Genomic DNA, 14,792 nt, shown 5'->3' on the forward strand with positions numbered 1-14,792 from the left:
AATTAAAACTAGCTAGTTTTGTAGAAGCAATATTGTTTATCAGAAAGAGCTGTGATAAAATAATGGAACTTGGCAGATGCTCAGGAGCCCCACCTGAAGATTGATTTGGAATTGATTGAATTGGGTGAGACTTAGGGACTGAGAACCTACTTAAGAATGATTAAATCAGGACCACACCTGGCCCTGAATAGGGTGTTTTTCTCAGAAGTTGAACCTAGTTAAGATTGATTAAATTGAGACCACAGTGGCCAACCCCGAGTAGAGTGCGTTCTCAGAGGCTGTGGACTTTGACATCAACAGGAGATCACTCTCAACCAATCAACTTGAAGAACCTCCCATCTGGGGGAGGAAGACAGGAAGTAGGAAGCTGAGGCTGACTGACTGTATCTCTTTTGGTTTGAGACATCGGCTTGGCAGCAGAACTTCACATGGGCTGCTAGGAAAGCTAGGATATCCATGCTATAAGGAATCTGTTCTCAATCTTTCTCTCTCTTCATTATCTTATATCTTTTAATAAATTCTTAAAATCCTAAACTCTTGCTGAATTTATCAGTGATTTTAGCCAGTTTCTCCCCAAAACAGGAGGGGGGCATATTAGAACCCACATTTAGATTTTTAAACAACACAGAGCTCTGGATTTTGGAGTCCGGAAATGGGGCATGCCAGAAAGTTTTCTAGGCTTGGCATTGGAGGATCCGGGTTCGGATCTTAGCTTTGCCAAAAATTATTGCCTGTGTGACCTTGGGTAAGTCATCCTACTTGGGTTTTAGTTTCCTCCTATATAAAATGATTAGACTAGATGTCAGAGCTCTTCCATCTCTAACATTTTATGACTCTTTGCAAAGTGATTCATTCATTCATTCAATCACCAAGCATTTATTAAGCATTAACTATAAACCAGGCACTGTGTTAAACCTGGAGATACAGAAAAAGGCAAAAACAAGTGGTCCTCCTTCAAACAGCTCACATTCTTTTTTTTTTTTTTTTTTTTGTAGGGCAGTGAGGGTTAAGTGACTTGCCCAGGGTCACACAGCTAGTAAGTGTCAAGTGTCTGAGGCCGGATTTGAACTCAGGTCCTCTTGAATCCAGGGCCGGTGCTTTATCCACTGCGCCACCTAGCTGCCCCCAAACAGCTCACATTCTAATGGGGGAGACCCTATGCAAACAATCATGTACATATAAATGGTAGATGGTTTTGTTGTTCGTTCTTCATTTTCTAAGGGGACCAATGACATTATGGGTGATTGATTCGTGTGTATGTGTGTGAATTGTATTTGAGTGAGGCAGAGTTGTGCAGTCATCAGCCTCCCTCTCTCTTCCAGACTCAGCAAAGACCAGCAGTAAGACTTAAGTCAAGATGATTGGTGATGTCCTGGGATGTAGTAGATGACCTTGACATCTTTGATGTTGAACCAAGCTCTAATCACTCCACAGCACCTGCTTCTGCCACTTTCATGTACATTGGAACAAATTGTGCTCATCCACCCATCCCATCGGGGGAGGTCTTCGCATGATCAGTGTAAATATCCCTTTAACTCACCAATAGGTTTGAGGTCTGTCCATTACCCTCAACCTGGTTTAGCTCCTCTGCTGGGATGGTGGCCATTGCTTAAGCTATAACTTCTTGAAGCCACAGGGAAGTGACTTAGAGGGAAGGCATCAATAATATGTGGTGGGGAGAGGGAAAATGGGGAGATGGGGGAAACTGCGAAAGACCTCTTGTAGAAGATGGGATTTCAGCTAAGTACTGAAGAAAACCAGAAGGCAATAAGAACTTGACCTAGCAGCTCAGTAGGGAAGAGGCATTTCAAACAGAAGGAAGGGACAAACAATAGACCACACATGGTAAAAAGCCTAATGTGTTTGGGGATTTGCTGAGCTTTCTAATTTAATTAATGTGTATTGGAGATAAGCAAAATTTGCATAACGAAATACCATGAAGATGAGACAGGCTGCCCAAGGGTCTTGAATGCCAGGCAGGGGAGTGATATTATCAGGTCAATGAAGAAGATTAATCTGGAACCACTTGTAGGGTGATAGACCTGTGTAGTTTAGTGGGAAAAGAATATTGCATTTCATGACAGTGGACATGGATTCAAATTCTAGTTCTTCTATTTACAATCCGTGTGACCTTGGACAACTTACTTCTCCCCGGACCTTGGTTTCCTCCTCTGTAAAATGAGGGGACTGGATTAGATGATCTCTAAGGGGGCCTTACACTTTTGTTTGGAGTCTCTGAGGAATAGAAGTCGGTCTTTTTGAGTGAGCACTGAAGGAAAGGGAAAAAAAAAAACCCTGAATGTTTTAAAAGCAATAAAAACTCTTGGCTTTTGGTGAATTCTTGGAAGCTGGAGAGAAGGAAAAAGTGATCCCTTGTCACACCCTGGCACACATTGCAGTCCAGAGGGCGTCAAGCTGCTCCCACTCAGTTGGCATTGCCATGGATCATGGTATTTAGAGCTGAAAGCGACCTTGGGGATCATCTCATCTGGGCAATCCCTTCATTTTATAGGAGGAAACTGAGGCCCAGTGACTCACCTAAGGTCCCATAGGTAAGAAGTGGCTAATGGGGGGGGGCGTCCAGCCTGTGGACTCCCTACAGTCCAACTCTGCCTCTGTGACCAAGGTCTGGAAATTCCTAGAAAGGGGAAAATCCCTGTGAGCTTCCTACTACTTTGTTCCTTTAATTCCCAAACCACAGGATGAAAAAGGAAAAAAAATCAGTCCATCCATGTAGAGTAGAGGCTGAATGATCACTTGTTGAGCATGTTGTAGGAGAGATTTCTGACCAGGTAGGGAATGGATTTCTGGGGTCTTTCTCAACTCAGATTTTCTGGTTTTATAACTTGTCTTCTAATCTATAAACCAACAAAGTTAGAGAATGCCCCATGATGGAGTTGTTCAAACAGGCCACTGAACAAATATCTACATTGGATAGGGGATTGGACTAGGTGACTTTGGAGATTTCTTGGAACTGAGAGATTCCATCATTATATGAACTGGTTTAATGGAGACCTCAGATTGACAGATTAGAGGAGTGTAAGTGATGTCAGTAAAATCACTCTCAGAAGTGGTTAGTGGCACAGTGAACAGAGCTCTTGGCTTGGAGTCAGGAAGACCTAAGTTCAAATGTGGCCTCAGACACTTAACCAGCTGTGTGATCCTGGGTAAGTCACTTAACCTTTGTCTGCCTCAGTTTCCTCAACTCCAAAACAAGAATGATAATAATAGCACTTACTTCACAGTATTGTTGTGAAGATCAAATTAAGTGATTTTTATAAAGTTCTTAGCATAGTGCCTGGCACATAGTAGGTACTTAATAAATGTTCATTCCTATCCCCCATCCAACCTTATCAAAGGGAAACAGGTGGATAGAGCACTAGAAGGAAGTCAGAGAGACCCAAATTCAAATCATGCTTCAAACACTTACTAGCACTTAACTTCTCCTACGCTCAGTTTCCTCATCTGTAAAATGGGTCTAATAATAGCACCTATCTCCCAGGGTTGTGAAGATTAAGAGATAAAATATGAAAAATGCTTTTCAAACCTTAAAGTGCTATATAAACATTAGCTATATTATGTTACTGAATCTAGAAGGTGTGGTTGGAGGTTTATGAGCAGGAGGGTTCTTCTGCATCCAAAACGTTCCCATTACCAATCTATCCCAGGACTTAAATTTTCTTAGTACTACCGTGCACACTCTCTGACCATATTTATATAGTGTTTTAAAGATAGCAAAGCATTTAGCATTGAGATCCTGACATTAACCCTTTTACACCATCATTTACAGATGAGGAAATGGAGACTTAGTCTTTTATCTTCTTTTCTTCTTTCTCCTTCCCCTTCTTTATATAATTTTGAAAATTAAATTTTATTTCTTAATATTTATTAGATCTGTTGTTCTTCCTCCTACCTCCCCATCATCTGGGGGGCGGGGAAGAAAAGTTAAAACTCTTATAACAAAGAGCACAAACAAACAAACAAACAACAAATTTCCACATTGCCCTTGTCCAAAAATACCTTTCTTGTTTTTTATCAGCTCTTTGTCAGGTGGGTAGCATTGCTACCCTGGAAACGTAATTGATCATTGCATTAATCAGAGTTTTTCAGCTTTTCAAAATTGATTGTTTCCCCATTGTTGGTGCTGTAATTGTGGCTGTTATGGTTCTGTTCAATGCGCAGTCTCAGTCTTTATCCATATTCCCAGGTCTCTGAAGCCATCTCTTTGTTTATTGCTGCTAGCACAATGGTATTCCAGTTTCTTGCCAACACAAAAAGATCACCTTTAGATATGGTGAAGGGATTTGAAACCATGACATAGGAGAATCAGTTGAAAGAACCAGATGTATATATCTTAGAGAAGAGAAGATGTTGGATGGGGTTGGCCTGGGACAGGATCGTTGCCTTCAATTATCCAGAGAGCTTTTGTGTGGAAATGCACAATACAGATGAAGAGGCAGGATGTGAGAGGGGCCAAGGAGTTATAAAGATGAGGTGCCTTAGGATAATTTGAGGATGGAGGAAATCACTTCTGGTGGACTCATCAAGGTGGTAACTGTGCTTGGCCTAAAGAAGGTGAAGGACTTCAACAGGTAGAGATGAGGAAGGAGTATAATCCTCAGCGTGGGTGGTAGCCAGTGGATCTCAGGAAGACTGGAAACTAGCAAACAGCCCAGGCTGGAGAGTAGCTGGAAAGGAGAATTAAATATTACTTACTCTCCTTGCACAGATAATAATACATCATGAGTCCTGACACCAGAAGATTTGTATTATAGGGTATATACTCATTAACCCCTGTCATGACAGCTAGAGGAATAGAAGCTGTAGGAGCTTTTCTAAAGGCTCTCTCTGTTTTCTCTCTGCTCTGGAAATTGCCTAAAACATTCAAGGCAGACATTAGTGCCCCTTGGACAGAGAGAGACTTCTAATTGTTGGAGTGGATCCTATTCCTAAAGAAAAAAAGCCCATTAACTCTCTTGATCCTGAGACACTCTTAGACAATTGATAGGACTCTTCTCATCCCAGAGAATGTCTTTGAAGTCATTCTCTGATAGTTCTATGTGATTATCTTAGAACTCATCTGCCCTCCTTCACCTCTCTGCTCAGTCCTTCTGTGGCTCCCCATGGCTACTAGAGGAATGTTCAAATCCCTCTTCCTGGCATTCAAGGCCTTTTACCATTTAGTATCATCTGCCTTTCCAGTTCTATCTTCCTTTACTCCCTTCCCTGCATGCCACACTCCAGCCATGCCTCCTTGACTCTCTTCCCCCTTTCTCTAATCTTTTCAGAAAGCCCTGGAGATTCTTCAGAAGTCCTCCCATATAATCCCATGCCGGTTGACTTAATCTCTTCTGCAACATCTCTCACAGTTGGTCACCTGGCCTCTGCTTGGGGACTTCACTTAGGCTCTGATATGCACTGCTTCAACAGTCTCTTCACAAAGAGGTTTGCCAATTCTTAATTGAAATTTGAGTCACTTCCTCCAAATGAAGTCCCTTCAAGTCACTTCTCTTAACAAAGAGATTTTTCTATTCTCCCAGAACTCACCCTGTGTATTGAGTTGACAGAAGAACCAGGCTCTGTTGCCTAAAGTACCCATTGTCTTAAAGAAGGATAATAGGCTTCAGAGTTGGAAAGACCATGAAAATCACCTAGCTTATCTTATATATGGGGAAACTAAGAACTATAGAAGGGAAATTACTTTCTCAAAGTCATGCAGGTTATAAGTATAGAGTCAGAATTTGAACCCAGGTCTTCTGACTCTAAATCATGTGCTATGCCTTCTTTTTGTGTTTTTTTTTTTAAGTGAGTGTGGGGAACCAGGCAGTTTTAGTAGTTGTAAGAAATCATGGTGGGGAAAGCCTAAAGGAATGAACATTAGCAATAAGAAGTTAACATATCTCTCCTTTCAGAAAACCCAAGATATCCCTCCCCCCCACCCTGAAACGATAACTTAATGGAGATAATGATTTTAGTCTAAGTCGTGGAATGCATGATAAACCCACCTCCCTTTCTGTTTAGTAGCACCTAGAACTATCTCTGTAACAATTAGCCTCCAACCAAATCAGAGCGGTCAACAACTGGGCTGTAGTACTGGGATGAGTAGGTGACATTGCACTGAAGGAAGAGCTAGTGTCCATAGACTGCTTTAAGGTTTGCAGAGCACTGTACATGTTTCTCTAACTTGAGCTTTGCAGAAAACCTGGGAGTTAGGGGCTGCTATTATCTTCATTTTACAGATGAGCAAACTGAGGCTGGGAGAAGTGATCTCATTCAAAGTTACATAACCAGGAAGTGTCCAAAGTTGGATTTGGACAGTTGTGGAGAGAGCACCAGGCTTGGAGTCACAAGACCTCATTTGAGTCCAAATGCCACTCACCAAGGCTAGCTAACTCTGCCACTTAGCAACTCTGTGAGTTTGGGATTGGGTGGGTCAGTAAAACCTCTCTGTGTCAGTTTCCTTCTGTGTAAAAGGATAGAGTTAGACTGGAGGACCTCTAAAGTCCTTTCCAGCTTTGGACGCTTAGTGATTCTGCAAATTCTATTGGTCCTTTCAGTTATCTGTGTTTACAGTCAAGCTGTATTCCACTCCCTCGACATGCTCCCTCTCCAAAGCCAAATTCCAATTAGTTCTTTGGATGATCCTTGTTATTGTGAATCATTTATAAGGAAGATTAAAAAAATGGGAGCCCTTCTCTCTACTTCAGCCCTGGTCCCTGGTTCAAGAAGGAACAGATAGGAGACCTGAATAAGACCAACTCGCCTCTCTTACAAAGCCCTTTTCTCACAACAGAGATGAGAGTCACACAAGTATTATTTCCGCAGTTGTACACTTGAGTGACTGGACTCTCAGAGAGGGTAAGTCATTTGCCCCAAGCACACACACTTAACTGGTTGCAGAGTTGGAACTCAAGCCCAGGTCCTATTTAAACTCAGTATGTGTTTTATGATATCCTCCTGGACCAATGTTGCAAAAATCAAGCAGCTCTATCCCTTTCTGCATCCGCACAAAGCAACCTGGGTGTCTATGGGTCATCTTTTCCCCACACTGACCTAAATATCAGACAGGAAAAAGCAGTCAGGCTTTGAATATTTCACCCAAGTATTGCTTCATCTAGACTACAGAATGCCAGAGCTGGAAGGGACACAGAATGACTTGCTTATTATTCTCTCTGTCAATGCCTCCCAAATCTATATAACCAGATCCATCCCTTTCCTAAACCCCCATTCCACAACATCAATTGCTGCTATCCATTTCCACCAATATACCTCCAACCAAATCTCCAACATAATGTGTCCCAAGTGGGGAATTTCATTTTCTCTCAATACCCATCCTTCCTCCAACCTTCTTATTTCTCTTGGAATAGCACCATCCTTTCATTCACCCTGATAAGTTATCTCAGAATCATCTTTTGTTCTTCTCTATCTCTGCTCCTACCCCCCCCCCCATCATGAAATTAGTTTTTGATACTTCTAAAACATATCCCAATATCCATCATATCCATCCCAATTCTCTCTACCCTGCCCATTTTCCACCCCTACCTCCCAGGACTCAATGAGATAATAATTGTAAAGAGTTTAGCACAGTGCCTGGCACATAGTAAGCACTATGTAAATGCTAGCTAATATCACTACCACCACACCACCACCACTACTACTACTACTACTACTCCTACTACCACCACACCACCTCCATTACTACTACTGCCAATGCCACTGCCACCACTACCACCACCAGTACTACCATCACCACCACCACACCTACTACTACTACACTACTACCACCACACCCCTTCCTCCTCTTCCCTCCTCCTCTTCTTCTTCCTCCTCCTCTTTCTCCTCTTCTCCTTTTATCATCCATCCCTTTCTCTCCACTCTAGCCATTTCCCACTCAGCTACTCCTGAGGCAGCTATATGGCACAGTGGATAAAGTGCTGGGCCTAAAGTCAGAAAATTTGAGTTCAAATTCAGCTCAGAAATTTAACTTAGAACATGGGGCAAGTCACCTTAACCTCTATTTGCTTCAGTTTCCTCATCTGTGAAATAAAGATAATAATAGCACCTTCCTTCCAGGTTGTTGTAAACTTCAAGTGAGAAGATTTGTAAATGTTGCTTAAACACAGTACCTGACACATGGTAGGCACCATAGTAATATAGTAGGCAGTTAGGTGGTATAGTAGATAAAGTGCTGGCCTGGAGTTAGGAAGGACTCTGCTTCAGAAGTTCAAATCTGGCCTCAGATACTTATTAGTTGTCTGACTCTGGTCAAGTCACTTAACCCTGCCTTGCCCTCAGTTTCATCATCTGTAAAATGAGCTGGAGAAGGAAATAGCAAACCACTCCAGTATCTTTGCCAAGAAAACCTCAAATGGGGTGAGGAAGAGCCAGATATGATTGAAAACGACTGAAAAACAGCAACAATATAAATGTTAGCTGTTACTCTTATTATTATTACTCTACACTACAACAGAAATACCAGAATGCATGTCTGAGAGGTGCTAAAGCCACTTAGCTCTGTATTCACCAGAATAATCCACCCCTTGTTTTCTCCCTGCCTCATTTACTTCCTTGCTTCCTCACTCTTCCCTATTTCTTAACCTCCTTTTACCTCTCACTCTGAGACCTGTTATCAAATCCACACTACCACTGCCCTTGAACAAGGTATGTTAATAAATATTCCTGTTTGTCCTACTCAACCCCCTTTTTTTTTACTCTTTAGACCATAATTCCATTCCCTGGGTCATCGTTCCCCTGTTGACTACCCTATTAGAATATAATTTCCCTGCCTTTGAGAAGCTCTAGCATCCTTTAAGTACAACTCAAAGACTCCCTCCTACACAAAGCCTTTCCTTCTCACAAAGCCTTACACCTTGAGTGTAAGCTTCTGAGGTTAGGAACTGATTGATTTTTTCTTCTTTTGTACCTCCAGCTCTCTCCCACAGTTCTTTGAACCAACAGGCATTCAGTAGATATTTGTTGAGTTGAATAGAACATAGGCTTTGGAGCTGAAGGAATGCTAGCCTGGGACAACGAATGTGGTCTCAAAATGAGAAGGAAGGCAAGGAAAGATCTCCTGATGCATTAGAGAAAGAAATGCGCTGGAATTTGTTTTTGGTCTGAAGCAATTTATAAGAAGTATTTTCCATGCAGGCCTGAAGGACTGTATGGAGGTTGAAGGATACAAGCTTCAAGGGGCTGAAAATCATTTCCTGAACGGCAAATTGAAACAAGATGTTCCTCTGGAGTAACTGGGAACGGATCTTTTACAACCAGCCAGCATTTGGTGGTTTGCTGAGAAAAGCTTCGAAGAGACTAATTTTGCCAGGCCTGATTTTCTCCTGAAAAAGAAAAAAAGAGAAAAAAAAAACAGACAATGCTTTGGAATTAAAACTGAATAATCATTTGAATGGCAGGTTAAATTTCCCTCGTATTGGCGCCGTCCCTTCTAAAAACAATAAGATGATATAGAACAACAATGATCATCTCATGTTGGCACCATTGGGATGATCCCCAGAGTGGGCTGTGAGCTCTGCTGGGGAGATGTTTAGATTTCAAATCATGAATATGCTTGACTCAAAGAGTGCTTTTCACATTAAAAAAAAGAGAATGGGTATTAACCCACTCATTTTAATAAACTTTTTTTTTATCAGCCATCAACCTGAATTATGAAGGTATCATTGGAGGATTATTAGAATGTGTTCTGGGCTGATTGTGAGTACTGGCCCCGATACTTACCAGCTGACTATGGGAGAGGCCCTTTCATTTCTCAGTCAGTGTTTCAGTGTGTCCATCTGTAAAGTAACAGTATTGCCATTACCCACCTTGCAGAGTTACTGTGAGGAGAGCCCTCTAAAAGTGACATTATTGTAATAATAATAATTTCTAGTAATTGTTGTTTAATCATGTCTCTTCATTACTTAATTTGAGGTTTTCTTGGCAAAGATACTGAAGTGGTTTGTCCATTTCCTTCTTTTTTTTCTGATAAAAGTATTTTATTTTTTTCCAGTTACATGTAAAAATAGCTCTCAACATTTGTTTATGCAAGCTTTCCAATTTCAGATTTTTCTCTCTCCCTCCCCCCTCCCCTAGACAGCAGGTAATCTGATATAGGTTATATATCATTAATGTATTTCTGCATTAGTCATATTATAAGAGAAGAATCAGAGAAATGAGGAAAAACCTCAAAATAGAAAAACAACAGCACTAAAAGCAAAAGAAATAGTATGGTTCAATCAGCACCCCTACTCCACAGTTCTTTTTTTTTTCTGGATTTGGAGATCCTCTTCCATCATGGGTCCCCTGGAACTCTTCTGTACCATTGCATTGGTGAGAAGAATCTAGTCTATCACAATAGATCAACACACAAATGTTGATGATACTGTGTACAATGTTCTTCTGGTTCTGCTCATCTCACTTATCATCAGTTCATGTAAGTCCTTCCAGGTTTCTCTGAACTCCCCCTGCTCATTGTTTCTAACAGCACAATAGAATTCCATTATATTCATATACCACAACTTGTTCAGCCATTCCCCAATTGATGGGCAACCTCTCAATTTCCAATTCCTTGCCACCACAAAAAGAGCAGCTATAAATATTTTTGTATATGTGGGTCCTTTTCCCTTTTTTATGATCTCTTTGGGAAAAAGACCCAAAAGTGGTATTGCTAGGTCGAAGAGTATGCACAGCTTTATAGCCCTTTGGGCATAGTTCCAGATGACTCTCCAGAATGGCTGGATCAGTTCACAGCTCCACCAACAATGCATTTGTGTTCCAATTTTCCCACAGCTTCTCCAACATCATTATTTTCCTTTTTTTGTCATATTAGCCAATCTGATAGGTGTCAGGTGGTATCTCAGAGTTGTTTTAATTTGCATCTCTCTAATCAATAGTGATTTAGAGCATTTTTTTCATATGGCAATAGATAGCTTTGATTTCTTCATCAGAAAACTGCCTGTTCATATCCTTTGACCATTTCTCAATTGGGGAATGACTTGGATTCTTATAAATTTGATTTGGTTGCCTATGTATTTTAGAAATGAGACCTTTATCAGAAGTACTGGCCATAAAAATTGTTTCCCAGCTATCTGCATCCCTTCTAATTTAGGATGCATTGCTTCTGTTTGTACAAAACCTTTTTAATGTAATCAGTCCCATTTTGCATTTCACAATATTCTCTATCTCTTGTTTGGTCATAAACTGTTCTTTTCAAAGATCTGAAAGGTAGATTATTCCTTCCTCTTCTAATTTACCTATGGTATCACCTCTTATGTCGAAATCATGTATCCATTTTTACCTTATTTTAGTACAAGGTGTAAGATGTTGGTCTATGCCTAATTTCTGCCATACTGTCTTCCAGGTTTTCAGCAGTTTTTGTCAAATACTGAATTCCTATCCCAGAAGCTGGAGTCTTTGGGTTTGTCAAACAGTGCATTACTAATGTCATTTGCTACTGTGTCTCCTGTGCTTAGCCTATTCCATTGATCCTTCACTCTATTTCTTAGCTAGTACCAGATAGTTTTGATGACTGCCACTTTATAGTAAAGCTCAAGATTTGGTACAGCTAACCCACTGTCCTGTGCATTTTTTTTTATTATTTCCCTTGATATTCTTGACTTTTTGTTTTTCCAGATGAATTTTGTTGTTATTTTTTTCTAGCTCTATAAAATAATTTTTTTTGTTGGTCCATTTTTTAGAATCCAAATACTTCCAATATATATTACAACTGAGCCATTAATCTTGTAGCATCCTCCACAGTAATTGTTTCACATTCAGAGCACTGAGAAATCAGGTGATCTGTCAGTGGTTCAAGTGAAAGCATTTTTGAGAAGTGTGCAAGCTCTTTTTCGATATCTATCAATGTCTTATTTGCAGTTCTACATTTTTCTTCATTCATAATGTTAATCTTCTTTTGTTTGTTTGTTTGTTTGTTTTTTATTTTTAGTGAGGCAATTGGGGTTAAGTGATTTGCCCAGGGTCACACAGCTAGTAAGTGTTATGTGTCTGAGGCCGGATTTGAACTCAGGTACTCCTGACTCCAGGGCCGGTGCTCTATCCACTGCGCCACCTAGCAGCCCCCCATAATGTTAATCTTCTTAAGATTTGTGGTTACTGAATTTGCTTTATTTTTAACCTTCAAATTCTTGCTGGCAATATGAAATACATTCTTGGTCTTCTGTCCTTTCCCTTTGTTCTTCCTCATTGCCTGGTGCTTGTTTTGATCATCCAAAAACAAGACAATCTTAATGCTCCACTTTCTATGTACACTGGACTCCAACATTTATCTCAGTCAGTTCAACAAAGTAGCAATTCCTGCGAGTCGTATTCTGGAGCCCAGATGGAAGAACCCAGCAGCTCCGCCAGCCCCAGCATGGCACATGCGGATCTCTATAAAATAATTTTTAGATAGTCTGATTGGTATGGCGCTGAATAGATAAAGTAATTTAGGTAGAATTGTCATTTTTAATATATTATCTCTGCCTATCCATGAGCTATTGATATCTTTCCAATTATTTAAATCTGATTTGATTTGTATGAAAAGTGTTTGGTAATTATGTTCATAGAGTTCCTGGGGTTGTCTTGGCAAGTAGACTCCTAAGTATTTTTATTATCTACCAATACATTAAATGGAATTTCTTTTTCTATCTCTTGCTGCTGGACTTTGTTGGTCATGTATAGAAATGCTGATGATTTATGTGGATTTATTTTATATCCTGCTACTTTGCTAAAGTTGTTAATTGTTTCAAATAATTTTTGAGTTGATTCTCTAGGATTCTCTAAGTATACCATCATACCATCTGCAAAGAATGATAGTTTTGTTTCCTCCTTGCCTGTTCTGATTCCTTTCATTCCTTTTTCTTCTCTGATTGCTAATGCTAACATTTCTAGGACAATATTGAATAATAGAGGTGATAATGGACATCCTGTTTCACCCTGATCTTATTGGGAAGACCTCTAATTTATCTCCATTACATATAATGCTTGCACATGGTTTTAGGTAGATACCTTTTATTATTCTAAGGAAAGCTCCACCTATTCCTAAGCTCTCTACTGTTTTTATTAGGAATGGGTGCTGTACTTTGTCAAAAGCTTTCTCTGCATGTATTGAGATAATCATATGATTTTGGTTGGTTTTCTTATTGATGTGGTTGATTATGTTAATAGTTTTTCTAATGTTGAACCAGCCCTGCATTCCTGGTATAAATCCCACCTGGTCATAGTGTATTATCCTGGTGATCACTTGCTGTAATCTCCTTGCTAATATCTTATTTAAGATTTTAGCATCAATATTCATTAGGGAAATTGGTCTATAATTTTCTTTCTCAGTTTTTGCTCTGCCTGGTTTTGGTATCACCACCATATTTGTGTCATAAAACGAATTTGGTAGACCTCCTTCTTCACCTGTTTTTCCAAATAATTTGTATAATATTGGAATTAATTGTTCTTTAAGTGTTTGGTAGAATTCTCCTGTAAACCCATCTGGCCCTGGGGATTTTTTCTTAGGGAGTTCATTAATGGCTTGTTCAATTTCTTTTCCTAATATGGGCTTATTTAAGGATTTTATTTCCTCTTCAGTTAACCTGGGCAGTTTGTATTTTTGTAAATATTCATCCATTTCATTTAGATTGTCAAATTTATTGGCATACAGTTGGGGCAAAATAATTCCTGATTATTTATTTAATTTCCACTTCATTGGTGGTAACATCATCCTTTTCATTTTTGATACTGGTAATTTGGTTTTCTTCTTTCTTTTTTTAAATCAAATTAACCAAAATTTTACCTATTTTATTGGTTTTATAAAAAAAAGCTCTTAGTTTTATTGATTAATTCTATAGTTTTCCTGCTTTCAATTTTATTAATTTCTCCTTTAATTTTCAGGATTTCTAGTTTAGTTTCTAATTGGGGATTTCTAATTTGTTCTCTTTCTAGCTTTTTAAGTAGCATGCCCAATTCATTGATCTCCTCTTTCTCTTTTTTATTCATGTAAGCATTTAGAGCTGTAAATTTTTCCCTAAGTACTGCTTTGACTGCATCCCATAGATTTTGGTATGTTGTCTCATTATTGCCATTCTCTTGAATAAAGTTATTGATTGTTTCTATGATTTGTTGTTTGACCCACTCATTCTTTAGAATGAAATTATTTAGTTTCCAATTGATTTTCATTCTACTTTTCCATGGCTCTTTCTTACATGTAATTTTTATTGCATCATGATCTGAGAAGGATGCATTTACTATTTCTGCATTTCTACATTTGACTATGATGGTTTTGTGCCCTAATACATGGTCAATTTTTAAAATGTGCCCCATTTCAGTTTCTCCAGAAATCTATCATGTCTAACTTTTCTAGTATTCTATTCACCTCTTTCACTTCTTTCTTATTTATTTTGTGGCTAGATTTATCTAATTCTGAGTGGGGGAGATTCAGATCCCCCACTAGTATAGTATTACTGTCTAATTCCTCTTGTAACTCATTTACTTTATCCTCTAAGAATTTGGATGCTATACCACTTGGCACATACATATTTAATATTGATATTACTTCATTATCTATAGTGCCTTTTAGAAAGATGTAGTTTCCTTCCTTATCTCTTTTAATGAGATCTGTTTTTGCCTGTGCTTTGTCTGAGATAAGGATTGCTACCCCTGCTTTTTTTTACTTTAGCTGCAGCATAATAATATTCTGCTCCAGCCTTTTACCTTTACTCTGTGTGTATCTCTCTGTTTCAAATGTGTTTCTTATAAACACCATATTGTGGGATTCTGGCTTTTAATCTACTCTGCAATTCACTTCCATT

At 39.3% G+C, this 14,792-nt stretch overlaps 1 protein-coding gene across 1 annotated transcript; it reads right to left on the bottom strand.

Moving 5' to 3' along the window:
- Window positions 1-11,668: 11,668 nt before the first annotated feature.
- On the bottom strand, window positions 11,669-12,227 carry LOC122732903 (ribosomal biogenesis factor-like). The gene is made up of 2 exons (XM_043973330.1): window positions 12,083-12,227; window positions 11,669-11,896 (listed from the first exon to the last, which is right to left on the bottom strand). The coding sequence occupies exons 1-2, from the start codon at window positions 12,197-12,199 to the stop codon at window positions 11,717-11,719; spliced, it is 297 nt and encodes a 98-aa protein (XP_043829265.1). The 5' UTR covers window positions 12,200-12,227; the 3' UTR covers window positions 11,669-11,716.
- Window positions 12,228-14,792: the final 2,565 nt, after the last annotated feature.

Source organism: Dromiciops gliroides, chromosome 6 (assembly GCF_019393635.1).
Source record: "Dromiciops gliroides isolate mDroGli1 chromosome 6, mDroGli1.pri, whole genome shotgun sequence".
Lineage (NCBI taxonomy): Eukaryota > Metazoa > Chordata > Mammalia > Microbiotheria > Microbiotheriidae > Dromiciops > Dromiciops gliroides.